The sequence below is a fragment of the Monodon monoceros genome, unplaced genomic scaffold, assembly GCF_005190385.1.
Source record: "Monodon monoceros isolate NGI ecotype Baffin Bay Population unplaced genomic scaffold, NGI_Narwhal_1 Super_Scaffold_5, whole genome shotgun sequence".
Classification (NCBI taxonomy): Eukaryota; Metazoa; Chordata; class Mammalia; order Artiodactyla; family Monodontidae; genus Monodon; species Monodon monoceros.
The window spans coordinates 100749145-100773138 of NW_021703782.1; the positions used below are offsets into that span (position 1 = coordinate 100749145).

Consider the following 23994-nt stretch of genomic DNA (forward strand, 5'->3'; position numbering starts at 1 on the left):
TTTGAGGCACAGGACCCCAACGTAGAACAGTACCCAAAGGTTGCAGCAGCCGTTCAGAATGCAATCCAGTGCCACCGTGTCATCTATGACGAGAAAAAAAGAGCTACTACCCAGACATGACTGGATCGTTTTTTCAAGAGGGTAGATAGATTTGAATCCAGCAAGGAGCCAGAACCTGCGCCATCAACGTCAGGCATGAATGAAAATGCAGCTTGCCCTCCATCTCCTATTGCTGACGATCCTTCAGCTCTACCATCTCCCACCTCCTCTCCCTCCTCCAGTCAGTAACTCTTCTTGCCTGTTCACTCACTTGCCTGTATGCCAGCTGTTGTACGGTACTACTGTACTTTTCAGGATACTATACTTTAAGATTAAAAATGGGTTTTTTTGTGTTTTTTATGTATTATTTGTGTGAAAAGTATTATAAACCTATTACAGTACAGTACTATATAGCCTATTGTGTTAGTTGGGTACCTAGGCTAACTTTGTTGGACTTAACGAACAAATTGGACTTACGAATGTGCTCTTGGAATGGAACTTGTTTGTATGTAGGGGACTTACTGTATATTAAACAATGGTTTTCAAGGCACTGGACATCGAGCAACAAAGAGCAGTGATTCCCGAGAGATGGGAATCAAATGATGTGAGCTCTATGATTGTCTCAGTTTACTGTCTTGTGGGAGAGTCCAGGCTGTAGCACAGAGAGGCAGAACTCCGGTGGAGCCCAGTGGACAATCTGTTGAGGAAATGAAACTATGAGTCAAGGGAGACTAAGATAGCCAGAGTTCTCAGGGAAGAGTCCTGGAGAGACTTTTGCACAAAAAGAGAACTCTGGAGATCCACAGAGAGTCTCCCTTGCATATTTAGCTGAGTACAGATCAGTGCATGTTCGTGAGGAAACCACCTGATGCCAAGGAAAGAGCCACCCAAAAGGACTGCAGGTAACAGTGCCTGGAGCCACACAGAACCTGGAATAGTGTCTGTTCTCACCAAGAGACGGGTAAACACCATTATGCACAGAGCATTAGGAAGAGTACATATACAATCCTTGACTCAGGAGTGATGAATAACTAGCCTTAGATGGAGCACTACTCCAGTCCTGCCTAGCAAACTTTGAAAACAAGACCCCAGACCTATTTCCATGTAACTTAACTGGATCCCACAGCAAAGTTCAAGGATATATATAGGAACGCAAAAATACCGAACACCCAAATAAAGTAAGATTCACCAAGTCTGGCATCCAGCTAAAAATGACCAGGCATGAAAAGAGGCAAGGAAACATGAGCCATAATGAAGAGAAAAACCAATCAATCCAAACCAACCCCGAATGGACACAAAATTAGAATTAGCAGACAATGACATTAAAACAGTTGTTATAATGCATTTCATACATTAAAAAAGCTAAGTAAAACTATGGAAGGTATTTTAAAAGACCCAGATCTAGCTTCTAGAAATAAAAACTACAATGTGTGAGATGAAAAGTAGACTAAATGGGATTAGACAGCAGATTAGACATTAAAGAAGAAAAATATAGTGAACATGAAGACAAAAACAATAGAAACTTTAAAATGAAACAAAATTAAAAAAAAATGAACAGAGCATCAGTGAACTGTGGGACACTTTCAAGTGACCTAATATATGTGTCACTGGTGTCCCCCAAATGAGAGGAGGTGGGATGGACAGAAAAATACCTGAAGAAATAATGGACAAATATTTTTCAAATTTTATGAAAATTATAAACCCACAAATCTAAAAGCTCAATGACCCCCAGACATGAAAAACATAGACAAAATTACGCCAAAACACATCACAATCTAATTATTCAAAAACAGTAATAAAGAGAAAATATTAAAAGCAGCCGGAGAGAAAGGACATGTTATATACAGAAGATCAAAGATAAGGGTTACAACAGATTTGCTGTCAGAAACAATACAAGCAAGAAGACAGAGGAGTAACAGACTAAAAGATTTGAAAGAAAAAAAATATATCAACCTAGAATTGTATACCTAGATAAAATATCTTTCAAAACCAAAGGCAAAATAAACTTTAATAAATACAAACATTGAAAGAATTCATCACCAAAAGACCCTTAACACAAGCTAAAGGAAACTCTTTAGGCTAAAGAAAAATTACACAAAACAGAAATGTGAATCTACACAAAGTAATAAAAACCACTGGAAATGGTAGCCACATGAGTACATATATGATTTTTTTCTTCTTGTTATTTAAATCTCTTTAAAATACAATAGAGTGAGGAGATTGGTTCAAGATGACGGAGTAGAAGGACGTGCTCTCACTTCCTCTTGCGAGAACAACAGAATCACAACTAACTGCTGAACAGTCATCAACAGGAAGACACTGGAACTCACCAAAAAAGATACCCCACATCCAAAGACAAAGGAGAAACCACAGTGAGGTGGTAGGAGGGGCGCAATCACAATAAAATCAAATTCCATAACTGCTGGGTGGGTGACTCACAAACTGGAGAATACTTAAACCACAGAAGTCCACCCACTGGAGTGAAGGTTCTGAGCCCCAAGTCAGGCTTCCCAACCTGGGGGTCCAACAATGGGAGGAGGAATTCCAAGAGAATCAGACTTTGAAGGTTAGTGGGATTTGAATGCAGGACTTCGACAGGACTGGGGGAAACAGAGACTCCACTCTTGGAGGGCACACACAAACAGTGTGCGCATCGGGACCCAGGGGAAGGAGCAGTGACCCCATAGGAGACTGAACCAGACCTAACTGCTAGTGTTGGAGGGTCTCCTGCAGAGGCGGGGGGTGGCTCTGCCTCACCATGAGGACAAGGACACTGGCAGCAGAAGTTCTGGGAAGTACTCCTTGGCGTGAGCCCTCCCAGAGTCAGCCATTAGCCCCACCATAAAGCCCTGGTAGGGTTCATTGTTGGGTCCCCTCAGGCCAAACAACCAACAGGGAGGGAACCGAGCCCCACCCATCGGCAGTCAAGTGGATTAAAGTGTTACTGAGCTCTGCCCACCAGAGCACAAGTCCCTCCCATCAGGAAACTTGCACAAGTTAGCCTCATAGCTACATAGCTTCATCCACCAGAGGGCAGACAGCAGAAGCAAAAAGAACTACAATCCTGCAGCCTGTGGAACAAAAACCACATTCACAGAAAGATAGACAAGATGAAAAGACAGAGGGCTACGTACCAGATGAAGGACCAAGATAAAACCCCAGAAAAACAACTAAATGAAGTGGAAATAGGAAAGCTTCCAGAAAAAACATTCAGAATAATGATAGTGAAGACGATCCAGGACCTCAGAAAAATAATGGAGGCAAAGATGGAGAAGATGCAAGAAATGTTTAACAAAGACCTAGAAGAATTAAAGAACAAACAAACAGAGATGAACAATACAATAACTAAAATGAAAAATACACTAGAAGGAATCAAGAGCAGAATAACTGAGGCAGAAGAACGGATAAGTGACCTGGAAGACAGAATGGTGGAATTCACTGCTGCGGAACACAATAGGGAAACAAGAATGAAAAGAAATGAAGACAACCTAAGAGACCTCTGGGACAACATTAAACTCAACAACATTAGCATTATAGGGGTCCCAGAAGGAGACGAGAGAGAGAGAAAGGACCCAAGAATATATCTGAAGAGATTATAGTCAAAAACTTCCCTAACATGGGAAAGGAAATAGCCACTGGAGTCCAGGAAGCGTAGCAAGTCCCATACAGGAAAAACCCAAGGAGAAACACACCGAGACACATAGTAATCAAATTAGAAAAAATCAAAGACAAAGAAAAATTACTGAAAGCAGCAACAGAAAAACGACAAATAACATACAAGGAAACTCCCATAAGGTTAACAGCTGATTTCTCAGGAGAAACTCTACAACCCAGAAGGGAGTGGCATGATATACTTAAAGTGATGAACGGGAAGAACCAACCAAGATTGGTTGGTAATCTACAAGATTGGTTGTAGAGTAATCTACAACCAAGATTACTCTACCCAGCAAGGACCTCATTCAGATTCGATGGAGAAATCAAAAGCTTTACAGACCAGCAAAAGCTAAGAGAATTCAGCACCACCAAACCAGCTCTACAACAAATGCTAAAGGAACTTCTCTAAGTGGGAAACACAAGACAAGAAAAGGACCTACAAAAACAAACCCAAAACAATTAAGAAAATATCATAGGAACATACATATCAATAATTACCTTAAATGTGAAGGGATTAAATGCTCCAACCAAAAGACACGGGCTTGCTGAATGGATACAAAAACAAGACCCATCTATATGCTGTCTACAAGAGACCCAATTCAGACCTAGGGACACATACAGACTGAAAGTGAGGGGATGGAAAAAGATATTCCATGCAAATAGAAATCAAAAGAAAGCTGGAGTAGCAATACTCATATCAGATAAAATAGACTTTAAAGTAAAAGATGTTACAAGAGAGAAGGAAGGACACTACATAATGATCAAGGGATCAATCCAAGAATAAGATATAACAATTATAAATATATATGCACCCAACATAGGAGCATCTCAATACATAAGGCAACTGCTAACAGCTATAAAAGAGGAAATCGACAGTAACACAATAATAGTGGGGGACTTTAACACCTCACTTACACCAATGGACAGATCATCCAAAATGAAAATAAATAAGGAAACAGAAGCTTTAAATGACACAATAGACCAGATAGATTTAATTGATATTTATAGGACATTCCATCCAGAAACAGCAGATTACATTTTCTTCCCAAGTATGCACGGAACATTCTCCAGGATAGATCACATCTTGGGTCACAAATCAAGCCTCAGTAAATTTAAGAAAATTGAAATCATATCAAGCATCTTTTCTAACCACAATGCTTTGAGATTAGAAATGAATTACAGGGAAAAAAACGTAAAAAACACAAACACATGGAAGCTAAACAATACATTACTAAATAACCAAGAGATCACTGAAGAAATCAAAGAGGAAATCAAAAAACACCTGGAGACAAATGACAATGAAGACACGACAATCCAAAACCTATGGGATGCAGCAAAAGCAGTTCTAAGAGGGAAGTTTATAGCTATACAAGCCTACCTCAAGAAACAAGAAAAATCTCAAATAAACAGCCTAACCTTACACCTAAAGGAACTAGAGAAAGAAGAACAAACAGAACCCAAAGTTAGCAGAAAGAAAGAAATCATAAAGATCAGAGCAGAAATAAATGAAATAGAAACAAAGAAAACAATAGGAAAGATCAATAAAACTAAAAGCTGGTTCTTTGAGAAGATAAACAAAATTGATAAACCACTAGCCACACTCATCAAGAAAAAGAGGGAGAGGACGCAAATCAATAAAATTAGAAATGAAAAAGGAAAAGTTACAACAGACACCACAGAAATACAAAGCATCCTAAGAGATTACTGCAAGCAACTGTATGTCAATAAAATGGACAACCTGGAAGAAATGGACAAATTCTTAGAAAGGTATAACCTTCCAAGACTGATCCAGGAAGAAATAGAAAATATGAACAGACCAATCACAAGTAATGAAATTGAAGCTGTGATTAAAAATCTTCCAACAAACAAAAGTCCAGGACCAGATGGCTTCACAGGTGAATTCTATCAAACATTTAGAGAAGAGCTAACACCCATCCTTCTCAAACTCTTAAAAAAAATTGCGGAGGAAGGAACACTCCCAAACTCATTCTATGAGGCCACCATCACCCTGATACCAAAACCAGACAAAGAAACTACAAAAAAAGAAAATTACAGACCAATATCACTGATGAATATAGATGCAAAAATTCTCAACAAAATACTAGCAAACAGAATCAAACAGCACATTAAAAGGATCATACACCATGATCAAGTGGGATTTATCCCAGGGATGGAATTCTTCAATATACGCAAATCAATCAATATGATACACCATATTAACAAACTGAAGAATAAAACCCATATGACCATCTCAATAGATGCAGAAAAAGCTTTTGACAAAATTCAACACCCGTTTATGATAAAAACTCTCCAGAAAGTGGGCATAGAGGGAACCTACCTAACATAATAAAGGCCATATATGACAAACCCACAGCAAACATCATTCTCAATGGTGGAAAACTGAAAGCATTTCCTCTAAGATCAGGAACAAGGCAAGGATGTCCACTCTCACCACTATTATTCAACATAGCTTTGGAAGTTTTAGCCACAGCACTCAGAGAAGAAAAAGAAATAAAAGGAATACAAATTGGAAAAGAAGTAAAACTGTCACTGTTTGCAGGTGACATGATACTATACACAGAGAATCCTAAAGATGCCACCAGAAAACTGCTAGAGCTAATCAATGAATCTGGTGAAGTTGCAGGATACAAAATTAATGCACAGAAATCTCTTGCATTCCTATACACTAATGATGAAAAATCTGAAAGAGAAATTAAGGAAACACTCACATTTACCACTGTAACAAGAAGAATAAAATACCTAGGAATAAACCTACCTAGGGAGACCAAAGACCTGTATGAAGAAAACTATAAGACACTGATGAAAGAAATCAAAGATGATACCAACAGATGGAGAGATATACCACGTTCTTGGATTGGAAGAATCAATATTGTGAAAATGACTATACTACCCAAAGCAATCTACAGATTCAGTGTAATCCCTATCAAGTTACCAATGGCATTTTTTACAGAACTAGAACAAAAATCTTAAAATTTGTATGGAGACACAAAAGACCCTGAATAGACAAAGCAGTCTTGAGGGAAAAAAAAACGGAGCTGGAGGAATCAGACTCCCTGACTTCAGACTATACTACAAAGCTACAGTAATCAAGACAATATGGTACTGGCACAAAAACAGAAACATAGATCAATGTAACAAGACAGAAAGCCCAGAGATAAACCCACGTACCTATGGTCAACTAATTTATGACAAAGGAGGCAAGGATATACAATGGAGAAAAGACAGCCTCTTCAATAAGTGGTGCTGGGAAAACTGAACAGCTACATGTAAAAGAATGAAATTAGAACACTCCCTAACACCATACACAAAAATAAACTCAAAATGGATTAGAGACCTAAATGTAAGACCGGACACTATAAAACTCTTAGAGGAAAACACAGGAAGAACACTCTTTGACATAAATCACAGCAAGATCTTTTTTGACCCACCTCCTAGAGTAATGGAAATAAAAAGAAAAATAAACAAATGAGACCTAATGAAACTTAAAAGCTTTTGCACAGCAAAGGAAACCATAAAGAAGACAAAAAGACAACCCTCAGAATGGGAGAAAATATTTGCAAACGAATCAACAGACAAAGGATTAATCTCCAAAATATATAAACAGCTCATACAGCTCAATATTAAAAAAACAAACAACCCAATGCAAAAATGGGCAGAAGACCTAAATAGACATTTCTCCAAAGAAGACATACAGATGGCCAAGAAGCACATGAAAAGCTGCTCAACATCACTAATTATTAGAGAAATGCAAATCAAAACTACAATGAGGTATCACCTCACACCAGTTAGAATGGGCATCATCAGAAAATCTACAAACAATAAATGCTGGAGAGGGTGTGGAGAAAAGGGAACCCTCCTGCACTGTTGGTGGGAATGTAAATTGATACAGCCACTATAGAGAACAGTATGGAGGTTTCCTAGAAAACTAAAAATAGAATTAGCATAAGATCCAGCAATCCCACTACTGGGCATATACCCAGAGAAAACCATAATTCAAAAAGACACATGCACCCCAACGTTCATTGCAGCACTATTTACAATAGCCAGGTCGTGGAAGCAACCTAAATGCCCATCAACAGATGAATGGATAAAGAAGATGTGGTACATATATACAATGGAATATTACTCAGCCATAAAAAGGAACGAAATTGGGTCATTTGTGGAGACATGGATGGATCTGGAGACTGTCATACAGACTGAAGTTAGTCAGAAAGAGAAAAACAAATATTGTACATTAATGCATATATGTGGAACCTAGAAAAATGGTACAGATGAACCGGTTTGCAGGGCAGAAGTTGAGACACAGATGTCGAGAACAAATGTATGGACACCAAGGGGGGAAAGCGGTGGGGGCGCGGGGGTGGTGGTGTGATGAATTGGGCGATTGGGATTGACATGTATACACTGATGTGTATAAAATGGATGACTAATAAGAACCTGCTGTATAAAAAAATAAATAAAATAAAATTCAAAAAACATAAAAGTAAATAAATAAATTCACAAGGCAGATCAAAAGACTATAATGGCCAAGACAACTTTGAAAAAGGAGTACAAAGTTGGAGGACTTTCACTACATGATTTCAAGACTCCTTATAAAGCTGTAATAACAAAGACAGTGAGGTATTGGCATAAAGACTGACAAATATACCAACAGAATAGAGAATTCAGAAATACACCCAACACATGTTTGAGCAACTGTTTTCAACATAAGTGCAAACGCAATGGGGGGAAAGGTTAGTATTGTCATCAAACATTTCTGAAGCTATCTGATATCTCACGTAAAACAAAGAAACAAGAAAAACTGAATCCATACCTCACATTATATTAAAAAACTAACTCAAAACAAATCACAGACCTAGACTTAAAACTATAAACTTGGAGATGAAAACATAAGAGAACATCTTTGTGAACTTGGGTTAGGTAAAGATTCCTGATATATGACACCAAAAGCATGATCCATATAAGAACAAATCAATTAACTGATCCATCAGAATTTAGAACTTGCTCTTCAAAAGATACTGTTGAAAGGATGAAAAGACAAGGCACAAACTGGGAGAAAATATTTGCAGTTGGTATATCTGATGAATACTAGTGTTCAAAATATATAAAGAACTCTCAAAACTCAACAATAAAAATAACTCAATTTTTTAAATGGGTGAAAGATGTGAATAGACATTTCATCAAAGAATATATTTGGATGGCAAATAAGCACGTAAACAGATGCTCAACACCATTTTTTAAAAATAAATTTATTTATTTATTTTTGGCTGCACTGGGTCTCCGTTACTGTGTGTGGGCTTTCTCTAGTTGCAGCGAGCAGGGGTTACTCTTCGTTGCAGTGCGCGGGCTTCTCATTGTGGCGGCTTCTCTTGTTGCGGAGCACGGGCTCTAGGCATGCTGGCTTCAGTAGCTGTGCCACGCAGGCTTCAGTAGTTGTGGTGCACAGGCTTAGTTGCTCCGCGGCATGTGGGATCTTCCCGGCCCAGGGCTCGAACCCGAGTCCCCTGCAGTGGCAGGCGGATTCTCAACCACTGCGCCACCAGGGAAGCCCAACATCATTAATAATTAGGAAAATACAAATTAAAACCAATGAGAAACCACCACACACCTGTCAGAATGGCTAAAATTTAAAAGCCTGACTGTTACCAAGAGTCGGCAAGGATGTGGAAGAACTAAAATGGTCATAGTTGCTGATGGGAATACAAAATGGCACAACCCACTTTGGAAAACGATTGGTACTTTCTTTAAAATTAAATGGACACCTACTATATGATCCAGACATTCTATTCCTATGCATTTACTCAAGAGAAATGAAAACATATGTTCACACAAAGACTTATACATGAACGTTCATATTATCTTTATTTGTAACAGCTAAACGCTGGAGTCAATCCAAATGTCCAGCAGCAATTGACGGTATAAGCAAACTGTGGTAAATACATTTAATGGAACACTCCTTAGTAATAAGAAGGAATGAATTATTTAAGAAACAATAAGGATGAATCTCAAAACATGTTGAGTGAAAGAAGCCAGACCCCTCCCACCCCCAACACACGCAGAAAAGTATCTGCTGTATGATTCCGTTTATATAAAATTCTAGAAAGTGCAAACTAATCTTGACTGAAAACACATCCACGGTTGCCTGGCAGTGGAAGGTAGAGGGCAGGGAGGAGAGGGACAAAAGGATTATAAATGAATGTGAGGAAACATTGCAGGTGATGGATATGTCCATTATCTTCATTGTGATGATGGTTTTATGGGTTTTTATATATATATCAAAACATAGCAAGCTGCAAAGTTTAAATATTTGCAGTTTAACTGTACCTTAGTTAAAGCTGTTTTAAAAAAAAAATTATGAGACAAATAAGCTATCTGCATAGTCTCGAAATATCTCCCCATAAGATACTTAATGATTACAAAGGGAAAAGTAGTAACTTTATAGTCGAGAAATCTAGCAGATACTACCTTAACTAAGGGATCAATATTAACATCACCAGAATTAAGACATCTTGACATCATGTATCTCTCCTGATATGCTGCACTGAGAAGGTCACAGCATCACCTTTTGTGGTATTCTACCAAAAATGTGTAATCTGAATTTAATCATGAGAAAAATCAGACAGAACCAAGTTGAGTGACACTCTTAAGGAAATAACGGGTCAGTACTCTTCAAAAGAATCAAGGTCATGAAAGACAAAGGCAGACTGAGGAACTGTTACAGCTCAGAGGAGACCAAATAAGGAGAAATAAAAACTAAAGGCAATGAGGGAATATGGGGTGGATGCTGTACCAGAAAAAGGTCATTAGTAGGACAACAGGAAAAATGCAAACAAGGTGCGTAGATTATTTAGTAAGACTATATCAATGTTAATTTCCCAGTTTCAGTAATTATACAAGATGTTAATATTAGGAGAAGCTAGATGAAGGGTGTATAACCTGCATATGAATATTCATGGCAGCTTTATTTATAATATCCTCAAACTGGAAATAACCCAGCTGCCCATCCATTGGTGAATGGATAAATAAGTTGGGGTATATTCATAATGGAACACTATCCAGCAATAAAAATACAAACTACTGACACAACAAACATGGATGGAGCTCAGAAACATAATTCTCAAAAAAAAAAAAAAAGACTCAAGAGAGTACATACTGTATGATTCCATTTATATGAATTTCTTGAACAGGCAGAACTAATCTATAATGAGAATGCAGATCAGCAGTTGCCTGGGCTGGGGGTTGTGAGGCATGATGGCAAAAAGGCACAGAGGAACTTCTGGGGATGATAGCAGTGCTCTTCTCACTTATCTGATTTTGAAGACACAGTTGGTATCTATCTCATTTAAGCTCAGTCTTGCAGAATACTTAAATAAAGAGTTGTAGAAATGGGACAGAAAGTTATTCCAGGTAGCGACAGTGGCGTGAGCAAAACCACAGAAGTGGGAGATTGATATAGGGACCAGCCGATCGTTTTTTTTAATTAACTGTGCACATAATTTGCATACAACAAAATGCACCCATTTCGAGTCGAAAATTCGAAGAATTTTAAGAAATGTATACAGTCCCATATGACCACCATTCCATAGAGAGCTTCCTTTTCAAAATTACCACTTCAAGCTGTTTTTGTTTACTGTTTGGATATGGAATGAGTCATTTGAAAATTGATTCTGGAACAAATTTAAAGCAGGACACTTAGAAGGTTTCCCCCTCAGTTTGTCAGACCTACTCAGTGGTCTTGAATGAGAGCCCAACCTCCCACGTTTCATGCCACGAGATGGCAGGGAGACCACACTTCTGGGATTCACCCAAACAGCCCCAGTCCACGTGTGGACTCAACACTCTGCTCCAGGTCTGACTCCCTGGCTCTGCAGACGCCCTGACCCCATGATCTAGCTCCTGACACCATCCTCAGGCCTGTCTCCTGGTGTCAGGACCCACTTCTTCAGTTTACCTGCCTGTCATCCTACCCGTTCAACTCTGCAAGCTTCCTTGATCGCGGCAACACCTGCTGTGTCCTGTTAAGGCACCCCCTACACCAGTCTCAGCTTCCTGGGGACCCCTTGCCCCAGCTCCCAGCACAAAGGACCCAGGACCAAGTTGCAACCATCATAGAATTCCAGGGTCATGGGGACGGAGTGCCACCTACCTGAGCCACAAAGAGCTGGAACTCGTCAGGCAGAATCCATGAGCGAGGGTAGAAGTTGTACTCCTCAGGAAAGAGATTCTGCATGATTCTTACTGCTCGGCTCAGAGTAATTTTACGCACCATCTCCGTCATGCCTGGGGAGAAGAGTTGTGAGGTTTTAACAACAGTGGGCCACTAGCGATAAAACAGCCATAATTGGGGACTTTTAAAACCACCCACCCGACATATTCACTTTTTCAGACAGGATTTTAAAAAAAGGTCTGAGTGGTTCCCCACAGCAGTGATTCATGGTTTGGAAAGACCTAGCAAATTAATGAAAAACTTGAGGGAATAGATGGATATTTTTTTCTCATAAAAATGAAGCATCGATTTAAAAGAATGAGTTTCCACCTAGTTTATTATTCCACTCTTTGTCAGCCCCCTAGATAACAAATAAAGAGAAGAATTTGTATCTTGCACTTAAAACTTAATATCCGCTCTAATTCTGGGCCACCATGCATACCTCTGGGACTCCTTCCATCTTGTACCCTGGAGAATATTAACTAGTGGACTCTGGTTACATTATGAGAAGCTTAATTACATTGCTTTGTTTTAATCTTTCATGAGTATTAAAGGTATAAAACAGAAAAATACACACCTTTCAGCAGAACATCTGTCTCCTTGAAATAAGGACACGAAGTGGAGAGGTTAGCACAGTGTAATTTATAGTTTAAGGGGAAAAAATGGAATCTGTAGGAGTTCTTCAGTTATGAGTACTGAAACTGACATTGATCATATCTCATTAATTTGCCCAGAGGGGATGGAAATGTCTCACTTATGAAACATTTTAAAAGAATGGTAGTTTTTTTCCTTGTCACATCTTTAGAAATGCTGACAAGAAAAGAAACGGAGTATATATCTTAGCAAATTTTAGGCAAATAGGTAAAAATTATTTAAAATTTGAGCATGCTTATTTCTTAAGGCAAATATCACTGCTCAAAAAAATGGAGACTAAAAATGGCCTTCACCCTGAAAGGGGCTACACAGTTCCATCAATAACTAGAAATTTGCTAGCAAAGTCATTTTTAATAGAAAGTACAAAGTTCCAAGTCAGCTTGGCAGGTCCAAGTTACTGCACTGCAAATGGGCAAAGTCAGAATGCATGAGGTTTCTCTAAACTACGTTCAGGAAGCAAAGGGTGAACATTGAGAATGAAGGCTTTAATAATCTACTTCTTGCTTCCCTCAGCATATTAAAAAGAGCAATAAAAATCTAAAAGATGGCAACTTCAAGATGTCAGTGCCTAGGTTGTTAGTTCTTGTTTAGAAGGAGATAGAGAAGGATTAAATAAGAAATAAAGGAGCTTTAAAGGCAGTAATAAACTGTGCTCTAACACGGCTTCTCTGATATTAGAGGAAACTCACTGAGGACACTTTTCTGAACTTCCCAAGAAATCAGTATGAGTCCAGAAAATTAGAGCTATTTCCTTTTATTCCCCCATGAGATTAGAATTTTTGAGTTACAAACACTGGAGCTGAACGCAAAGTACACGAAATTCCAACTTCTTTGGAAATGCTTTAGTTGTATCTCACATTTTAGTTATAGTATTAAACTAAAAACCTGCTTAACTGAGTGCAACACAGCGCCTTACAGCAAATACGTGATGCCCCCTGGCCAAACAGTGCTGTGGTATTGTCCGAGTTTTAATGGCAATGTGACAGGAGAAGGTTTGCTTTCAGAAATCCCTCGGCAGGTCAGAAGGACTCACATAACACACATAGGAGTGCTTTGAGTACAGGAGTGTGGTTCGAATGCTACAGAGAAGCTCTGTGAAAACCAATGTCCAGCAAATGGAGTTTTCATTTTAAATCTGCAATGGCTCCTTTTGCCATGCGGGTCACCAGCCCCCATGCCGGCTAACAGATCTGTTTCTGAGTTTACATCTGCGTCTGTCTCCAGATAGTTCTCTACAAAAACCAGCCAACTTAAGAAGCATCCCTTCAAGCCACTGGCTACTTTTCCCCCAGGCCGTAGACGGCTCACCCCGAACCCTGCCTCAATGCCTGTCTCTGGAAGGCAGCAGTGTCAACCTCCCTCAATCCACTTTCACTGACACCTTTGTTCCTCCGCCATCTTTAAGCTGCAGGGGAAAGCATCTCTGAGCCCTCACGAGCCCCCATGTGGTAGCTGCAAGCATCCCTGCCTCTGGCAGGGGCTCAGAGAGAGATGTGGGCTCTGTCTCTCTCAGTAAGATGCGGACAAGAGTAGCTGCTCCAGAGCATATGCTTCCAGAGTAAATCTGTAAAGAGGGAGGTCACTGTCAGGCCGTGCTGGCTCCAGACTCTGTCTGCCTTCTCCAAGCAGCTGCAGCACGTGACCTCTCCCTGTGGCCCCTCCCTGTGGCCCCTCCCTGTGACCCCTCCCTGTGGCCCCTCCCTGTGACCCCTCCCTGTGGCCCCTGCCCGAGGCTCTGGGACCCATTCTGACCTGAGGTAGAAGCTCTAGGTCCAACCATTAGCTCCCCTTTGGGGAGCTTGGACCCTTTCTTTGTAGTCCAGTTAGATAAGGAGGATTTTAATTACTTCTCTGAGGCTCTGTTGTCTGTCCCCAAAGTTTGGTCACCGGTCCTTAGCTCCCGGTGCCTGAGTGGCTGCCTCAGCGATGCTTTTGCCCTGCAGTCTCCAATGTTCCTCCTCTGTTCCCCCTAAGCCTCCCCTGCAAGGGCTGGAGTCCTCGTGTGACTTGAGCCCACTGGCTGGGCTCCTGCTACACTAACAGGTTCTTTTGAGGCTGACTGTCTACCTGCACTTCTCAAGAAGGTCTGTTCCTAGATGTCCCTATTGTGGCCGTTCCCCTGTCGGTTGGGGAAAGCCCCTAACTCAGGCTGCAGCTTCTCACCCAAGAGCTTGCCTCCTGTCACTGCTTCTGGGCCTGGGTTCTTCTGTCTGCCTCACTGGAGTCCCAAGGCCTCGGGTGGTCTCGGCCCATTGGTGTTACACAGGAGTCTGATCCTCAGGCTTGCCCACGCAGGCCTACTTAGCCCAATTTAAGACAAAACAAAACAAATCAAACACACAATCTGAGCTATGCTGGGAGTGCTATTCAATCCAAGTATCATTTATAACAATAATTCTTGGCAAAAACACATTAAAACCACCAAACAACAAGCAAACATTGATACTTTCAGATCCTGGATACTGCAGTGGCCTCTTAGCTGTTTCCTCTCTCAGCCTTTCCACCCCAAACCCCCCACCTGCACCCCTGCCTCCAATGCATTCCCTCTGGCAGATCTTTCCAAACTGCAGGCTGGGCCACGTCACTCTCTAGCTTAGAAATTTCTCAGTGGCTCCCGGTGAAGTTTGGGCCCCGCCTTTCACCTCTCCACCGCCCTATCAAACTTGACCCTTTCTAACTAGCATGGGCCACATGCCCTTTGCTGAACGAGCAACGTGCAAAGCTTTCCATGCCTTTGCACCCCATCTGCTCCCTTGATTTGCAAGGGGGACAGGCCCATCCATCCCTGGAGGCTCAGTTCACATTCAATCCTCTTTTCCAGGATCCCTTGCCCTGCCTGCCCCACCAAGCAAATCTGGGTTAGGTCACGTGCCCTTGTTCCAAATTCGCACAGCATCCCTCTGGCATGGCGCTTATTTTGTATTTGACTTATCTCTTTACGTGCTTTTCTCCTTGTGGTTGTATCCCTAGCCCAGACCAGTGCTTGGCAGATGGCTGTCCCCAGAGATTCCTCCCTGGAGCCCCCTCCTCCTCTGACAAAGTCCCCTCCTCAGGGTGGGCTCTCAGGCACCACCCGCCACGTGTTGCCATACATCTCAGGCCCGGAAACTCAGCAAAAAAACTCTTGCTTGCAAAGCTGAGAATTGATGGTTCTAGGCTTTCTTAAGGCAAAGACATATCTAAATCAGATTATTTTTAGTGAAAGTCTTAATTCATCAGTTAAGATATAATAACATATCTTGAAGGAAATTGCCCATAGAAAAGTGGCTAAAATCTAACGTGCTGACACGAACAAAATAAATTACTTCCATATGCGTATCCAAAAGTTTTCAGTTTATTCAGCATGTGAAGTGTTTATCCTTGCCTGGCACGTCCACTAGAACTTGCTCTAAGTAATACACAATGCATACAAAATGCATCTTCAGAATAATGGGATACATCACAGACAGAAGATAAGCATGGACACCAACTGGAGCCAAAGGACAGACCATTCTGGAATCACCCCATCACTAAGGATTGTTGTCTTTCACAGGGCAGAGTGTAGCGGCCCTGGCCCACTGCCTACAGGCCTGCTTTGTCATTGGAGCTAATTAATTGCTGTTAGTAAAGTGGAAAATTGTACGTACCTATCACTGGCACATGGAACATGAGATGGGGCAAATGTGCTTCTTTAGAATGAATATTCTTATATCACCTTTAAAGAAACTAGCCCTTTGAGTGTATTTTTTTCTGTATTTCTATTTGAGTCCCAAATGTAGAGCTATAGCGACTCCTTCCTTCCTACTCTCGGCCACCAGATGAGGCGTGAGCAAATAGGGAACATGTCAGTGAAGCCTCATTTGATAATTCATGTCTTGGGAACTCTGTCCATATTCAAAGAGTTGTTCTCTTCCAAATTATGTTCTCCCAATATCCCAATAAGTTCTTTTAGTGGCATCAAACGTCATCTTTTATGAGCAGCAAGACAGAGAAAATAATAGCTATCCCATTAAACTGTGCAAGGACCCTGGCTGCAAGAGTCCTCCTTATTCTCTGACAAAACACTTTCTCCTCTAAGAACCAATCTGACCTTGGGTTAATTTTCTAGCTCTGTTCCCCAGGAAACCAATAAAGGGAGAAAGTTAGCTGTGTGACTAGACAACAAAGCATATGGTTAAAATGATCCCTTATTGTCATCTTGCATAAATACCTGGTAGGGAGCCACAGCTCCGGGCTTTCCTGAGTGTAGTGAATCTTGTAACTTAGCATGACCCTGGTGGGGACCCTGGAAGCTGTGCTGTGGAGGAGCTATGTGAGCTATTGGCTCCTACAGGGTTTCTAAGTCAAGGTAGACCCACATCCACCAATGTGGATCTTCTCTCTTTGCACCTGAGCTTTCACTTATGGAGCCAAAGACTAGCTCTGGAACCCTTGCCATGACGCCACTGAGAAGAAATGTCTGACACTGACTGACTGGCAAGCTGTGTTTCCTGTCCTGTATCCTTGTAAGTAAAGCTGAGCCAAGTGGCCCATGGTGGTCTGTTTGCTTAGTTGAAAAACCCGCTAGTGGACATGGCATAACTTGCCAATGTATAACGTATGGCTATTGGGTTTTGTGAGAGGTATTTTCTTAAAGACGTGGCATGGAATTCCAAAAAAAAAGAATAAGTTGATCCTCCTCTTAAAAATAAGCATAAATGAAACAACTAGAGAAAACAACTACACTCTGGCTGCAACTACGTAAAAGTGATACATAAACATGGTTAAGGTTTGGGAGAAATTCTAGAAATATTCACCTCGTGGTTTTGTTAAATGAGGGATGGGATTCATGGTGGTGTGCTTTTTAAAAATTATATATTATTGTATCCTATATGGTTTGTGCCCGTTATGTTAAAACTTCTGAAAATAAGTGGGACCCCTTTGGCTGGGATCATACCCAGATTAACCAAATGTCCCCTTCTCCCTACACATGCCCACTTAACTTAACCAGCCTCTTCACTTAGCCATTCAAAATAATGAATAGTAATCATGGTAGAAGAGGGTGGTAGAGATTAATAGTAAAACGGAAAGGTATATGATAGGGTGGAGGCTGGGAGTGGAGTGAAGGGGCATCTCAGAGTGTTGGCTGGGACACCTAGGTGGCACCGAGGCCCCCTTGCAGTCTCACTAGACAATAGTATCACTAGACAATGCCTTCAGGTTAAAGGCAGAGGCAGTTCGCAGCTCCTGTTCCCAGTATGGAGACTGGTGTATGTCGATTTTAAAATGGTACCTGCAAACAGGATACTTAAAGAAAATGGAAGCTGCGAACCCCATTTCTGTGATACTGTCCCAGAATTTTAGTACTTCTGTTTTCCGTCTCCTGCATATTAAATAGAAATTGAAACGGTCTATTTTATTTTGTTTGTTTATTATTTTAGTGCAACATGCAGCTTTTATTAATGTTAGACTAACTCTGTAGGGGAAACGGTTCATTTTATTGCTTTAAGGTCCTGCTTTCTCCTTTCCCTCCAATGGGCATAAAACTAGGGCTGCCTCCGATTTGCCATCAGTAGGTGAGACAGCAGTTATGGAGGGCCTCGGTGTGCCTGGAAGGACTGCAGGAGCCGTGGGAACATCCAGAAGTGTAGGAGGCACGGCCCCTCCCAGGACCTCACGGTCTACCTGGGCAAGCCACACACGTAGACGGATTCAGAGTCCACGTTCACTGAGTCATTGAAACGTTCCAGAAACTATGGTGAGTGCAAATGGACTATTTTTTTTTTTTTTTTTTGCCTTTTGAGAATATAGTCCCCTCATGACGCTCCCATATTATATCTGAAATCCAAAAGGTGAAAGTCATGTTCTTCCGCCGGTGGAATTAGACCGGAAGAGCCTGTCTTTTTACGTTTTGGAACCTCCAGTCTTAAAACCCTTGGTGAGTTAAGTCCTGATCACCTTGCCTCCCAAGGTCACGGCACTGAGGCAGCGTGTAGGCAGTCATTCCCAATTAAGAGCCCTCCAGTTTGATGTCAAAACACTGTTATGTTTTTGTCGAAGAGCGTACCCCGAGGCTCAGCCCTGGAAACGTTTTTAAATGCCAACAATAACAGTGGATACCTGGAAACTTGTTCACTAGACCGGAGAATATGTCACTGTCGTGAAATGAAACTCCATGCCAGTAGATGTCACAAGGCAAGCGTCGGCCAAATGGGAACTAGAAGAAAGAGGGGAAATGTGATGAATGACGGGAACAAGAAGCGCAGCTCCGGCACCGAGGGTCTCTTCTGTACAAACTCCCAGCGGCCTGGCACACATCACATGATTTAATGCTCATAATAAGCATGTGAAGTTGCTGACCTTCTTTCCCATGTTGCAGGGGAAGAAACAGATTAAGACAGGCTAAGTAACTGTCTCAGGGTCACAACCACTGAGAGGCAGAGTTCTGATTCTGCGTGGCGGGCACTGTACTAGTGACCGTAGAGGCACCCTTTTGTTAGAATCCTCATAACCATCCTAGAAAGCATGATGCGCATTTCACTGATGAGAAAATTGGGGCTGAGAGGGGTAATGTAACATGCCCAAGGCTGCACAGAGCTGGAAATGGGAAAAGTCAAGAACTGAATGCAGGGCTGAATTCCAAACCATACTTCTCTTTAACTGAAGACCACAACATTCAAACCAGTCCCCCCAGAACGAGCTTTCACAATCTCTTTCTATCTCTTTCTCTCTCTTCCTCTGTCTCTTACACACACACACACACACACACACACACACACACACATACACACACACAGTCCACAAGGGCAGGATATATTCCCCAGTGCCTAAAACGGTTCCTGGCATTCAACAAAGACTTTTTGAATGAATGAATGAACAAACCAGGAATGGTCCTCTGACTCACGATGAGATAACCAGGTTCTCTCTTCCAGGAATATGGAAATCAGAGATGCCCGGCAGCCTCTGCTGGCCCTTGCACTGGAAGTGATCAAAAGCCAGAGCCCGGCAGCTGTGCTTGGCCGTGTGCACAGCCTGAGAGAGAAGCAGAGGCAGCCAGTCTGCTGAGAGAGGAGAAAGGAGCAGGTGCAGAGAGAAAAGCAGAGATGAGGCCATGTGGCCCTGGCAACACAGACTGAGTGGCCTCAGTTCCCAGGGCTTCTAGGTCCTCGGCCCAGACCCTTCTGAGCCCGGCTGTCCCTTCTGTCCTTGGATCCTGTAAGGCAGCCTCATACCCATAGAATGCATCTCCTTTGCACAAACTATAGGGTTTCAATTACTTGCAACCAGAAAATCCCTCGCTGAGACCAAAGGGCCTGCTCTTTCTACTACATCTTGCTGCCTCTCAACAAGTTCTGCACTTACACAACGTATTTTTAAAATGCGTAACTCAGATGACCCTCCTTAAGGGAAAAGAGTGAGGACACGTTATTTCATATTTTAGAACCTGCTTGTTAAAAGTCCAAATGAAGAGAAATGTCAACACATTAAACAAAATCATCCAATTTTCCCGTCCTAAGACTATAGTTAATCAGAATTTTTATCTGCTCCAAGTTGAGAGGGCTAAGTTCCAGTGAGAGAACACAGCATTACCAATGAAATGGTGGTGACTCAATGCTTTCCAACGATTCCAAATTAAAATGAAGGCAAACAGGCTCAAGGCCTTTAAATCATTCACATTATTTCAAAACTGTGCCAAAGTGAGACATATAGTACACACTCTATTAGCATTAACAACTTCCATCTATTAAGTGCTAGTACAGAGGAGGAAAAAATAACTTAACCAGGGAGGTTCCTCTAAAAAGCAGACTATCCAAGCAAAGTTTACTAAGATCCAAGTGGCTTTGCTGCCCACACTGCAGGAGCAACACGTGCTCCACGTCAGTGGATTACTGAGGACTCCTTATCACCCTTATGATCTCCTTTCAGTTCTTGGCACTTTCATGATTCCTAAATCAACCTTTCATTCAGAGCCCTTAGCTCATTCAGTTTTGAGAAACTATCTTTTTCTAAATCAATTTATTCGGTAATTTCTTTGTGCCAGGCACTGTGCTAGGTACCGAGAACACAGAGAAACACAATTTTAAGTAGGTCCCAGGACTTCATAATCCCACGTCTTTTTAAGATCTTTTTAAAAACTGCTTAAACAGCTAACATCATGCTCAATGGTGAAAAACTGAAAGCTTTGACTCTAATATCAGGAATGAGACAGGGCTACTCACTTTTGCCACTTCTGTGCAACACAGTATTGGAAGTTCTAGCCAGAGCAATAGGCAAGAAAAAGAAGTAAGAAGCATCCAAATTGGAAAGGAAGAAGTAAAATTATGTTTGCAGATGACATGATCTTATATATAGAAAATCCTAAAGCTCTCACACACACACACACACACACACACACAAACTGTTAGAAATAATAAATGAATTCAGCAAAATTGCTGGATACAAAATCAATACAAAAAAATCAGTTATTTTTCTATATATTGACCATGAACAGTCCAAAAAGGAAATTAAGAAAACAATTCAATTTACAATAGCATCAAAAAGAATAAAATACTTAGGAATTAACCAAGGAGGCAAAGACCTGTACACTGAAAATTACAAAATGATGCCAAAAGAAATGAAAGACACACATAAATGGAAAGATATCTCATGTTCAAGGATTGGATTTCATATTATTAAGATGTCAACACTACTCAAAGTGATATATAGAGTCAACGCAATCCCTACCAAAATTCCAGTGACCAGTTTTTTTTTTCTTGCAGAAATAGAAAAATCCATCCTAAAATTCATATGGAATATCAAGGGATCCCAAATAGCCAAAACAATCTTGGAAATGTCACACTTCCTGATGCCAAAACTTATAACAAAGCTACAGTAATCAAAACAGTGCATAAGATAACAATGAGATACCACTACACACCTCAGAATGGCCAAAATCCAAAACACTAACAACACCAAGCGCTGAAGAGGATGTGGAGCAACAGGAACTCTCGTCCGTTGCTGGTGGGAATGCAAAACGGTGCAGCCACTTTGGAAGACAGTTTGGCAGTTTCTTCCAGAACTAAACATACTCTTACCATGTGATACAGCAATTGTGCTCCTTGGCATTTACTCAAATTAGTTAAAAACGTATGTCCACAAAAAATCCTCCACGCAAATGTTTATAGCAGCTTTATCCATAACTGCCAAGACTTGGAGGCAACCAAGATGTCCTTCAGTAAGTGAATGAATAAATAAACTGTGGAACAGCCAGACAATGCAATTTTATTCAGCACTAAAAAGAAATGATCAAGCCACGAAAAGACATGGAGAAATCTTAAATGTGTATTATTAAGTGAAAGAAGCCCATCTGAAAAGGCTACATACTGTATGATTCCAATTATATGACATTCTGGAAAAGGCAAAACTACAGAGACAGTACAAGGATCAGTGGTTGCCAGGGGTTAGGAGAGAGGGAGGAATAAATAGGTAAAGCACAGGCGATTTTTAGGGGAGTGAAACTACTCTATATGATACCATAATGGTGAATACATGTTATTATACATTTGTCTAAACCCATAGAAGGTACACCACCAAAAGTGAACACTATTGAACTATGAACTTTGGGTGATAAGAATCTGCAATGTAGGTTCATTGATTTTAACAAATGTACCATTCTAGTGTACTGTTTTTTTGATAGTGCATACGTGAGGGTAGTGATTATAAGGGAAAAAAATCTCTGTTCCTTCTGCTCTATTTTGCTGTGAACTTAAAGCATCTCTAAATCATCTCTAAATCAAAAATGATAAAAATAGGGCTTCCCTGGTGGTGCACTGGTTGAGAGTCGGCCTGCCGATGCAGGGGACACGGGTTCGTGCCCCGGTCCGGGAAGATCCCACATGCCGCGGAGTGGCTGGGCCCGTGAGCCATGGCCGCTAAGCCTGTGCGTCCAGAGCCTGTGCTCCGCAACGGGACAGGCCACAACAGTGAGAGGCCCGCGTACCACAAAAAACAAACAAACAAACAAACAAAAATGATAAAAATAACTTTTAAAATAAAACAATATGATACTGACGTAAAGCCAGACATATAGACCAATGGAATAAGATAGAGAACTCAGAAATAAACTCTCACATATATGGTCAAATGATTTTTCAACAAGGATAACAAGACTATTCAATGGGGGAAAGACAGTCTTTTCAACAGTTGGTGTTGGGAAAGTTGGACATCCACATACAAAAAGTTGAAGTTGGACCCTTACCTTACACCATATACAAAAATTAACTCAAAGTGGGTCAAAGACCTAATCATAAAAGCTAAAACTATGAAACTCTTAGAAGAAAATATAGGGGATAATTTTCATGACATTGGACTTGGCAATGATTTCTTGGACATGACAACAAAAGTACAGACAACAAAAGAAAAAAATAAATAAATTGAACTTCATCAGAATTAAAATTTTTGCATCAAAGGACACTGTCAACAGAATAAAAAGGCAACCCACGGAATGGGAGAAAACATTTGAAAATCATAAATCTGATAAGGGATTAATATTCTGAATATATTTTAAAAACTACAACTCAACAAAAACAACCCAGTTAAAAAATGGGCAAAAGGGGCCTCCCTGGTGGTGCACTGGTTGAGAGTCGGCCTGCCGATGCAGGGGACACGGGTTCGCGCCCCGGTCCGGGAAGATCCCACGTGCCGTGGAGCAGCTGGGCCCGTAGGCCGTGGCCGCTGAGCCTGCACGTCCGGAGCCTGTGCTCCGCAACGGGAGAGGCCGCGACAGTGAGAGGCCCGCGTACCGCAAAAAAAAAAAAAAAAAAAAAAAAAATGGGCAAAGGACTTAAATAGACATTTCTGCAAAGAAGATATACAGATGGCTAATAACCACATGAAAAGATGCTCAACATCACTAATTATTAGGAAAATGCAAATCAAAACCACTTCACACCCATTAGGAAGACTATTATAAAAATAATAATAAAAAGGAAATAACAAGTGCTGATGAGGATGTAGAGAAATTGGAACCCTTGTGCATTGGTAATGTTAAAAACCACTGTGGAAAACAAAAATTATCACATGACCCAGCGATTCCTCTTCTGGGTATATACCCCAAAGAACTGAAATCAGGGATTCAAACAGATGTTGGTACACAAATGTCCACGGCAGCATTGTTCACAATAGCCAAAAAGTAGAAAGAGCCCAAGTGTCCACTGATTATCCATCAATAGGTAAAGAAAACGTGGAGTATACACACACTGTACTATCACTCAGCCTTAAGAAGGAATGAAGTTTTAACACCGGCTACAACACAGATGAACCCCGAAGACATTATGCTAAGTCAAGTAAGCCAAACACAAAAGGACAAATGTTGTATGATTCCATTTCTGTGAGGTTAACTGGAGTAGTCAAATTCACAAAGACAAAGTAGAATGGTGGTTTCCAGCGGCTGCGGGGAGGGAAGATGGGGAGTTATTGTTTAA

General features: G+C 41.0%; 1 protein-coding gene across 4 annotated transcripts in view; it reads right to left on the reverse strand.

Annotated features, from left to right (window-relative positions):
• Nucleotides 1-23994, reverse strand: part of TTLL11 (tubulin tyrosine ligase like 11) — a 263833-nt gene that overhangs the window by 195682 nt on the left and 44157 nt on the right. For all 4 annotated transcript variants that reach the window (XM_029202082.1, XM_029202080.1, XM_029202084.1 and 1 more), the window contains exons 2-3: nt 18653-18749; nt 11861-11994 (exon numbers count right to left, since the gene is read on the reverse strand). In XM_029202082.1, coding sequence (XP_029057915.1) covers nt 11861-11994; nt 18653-18749 — 231 coding nt within the window. The remainder of the gene's footprint in view (nt 1-11860; nt 11995-18652; nt 18750-23994) is intronic.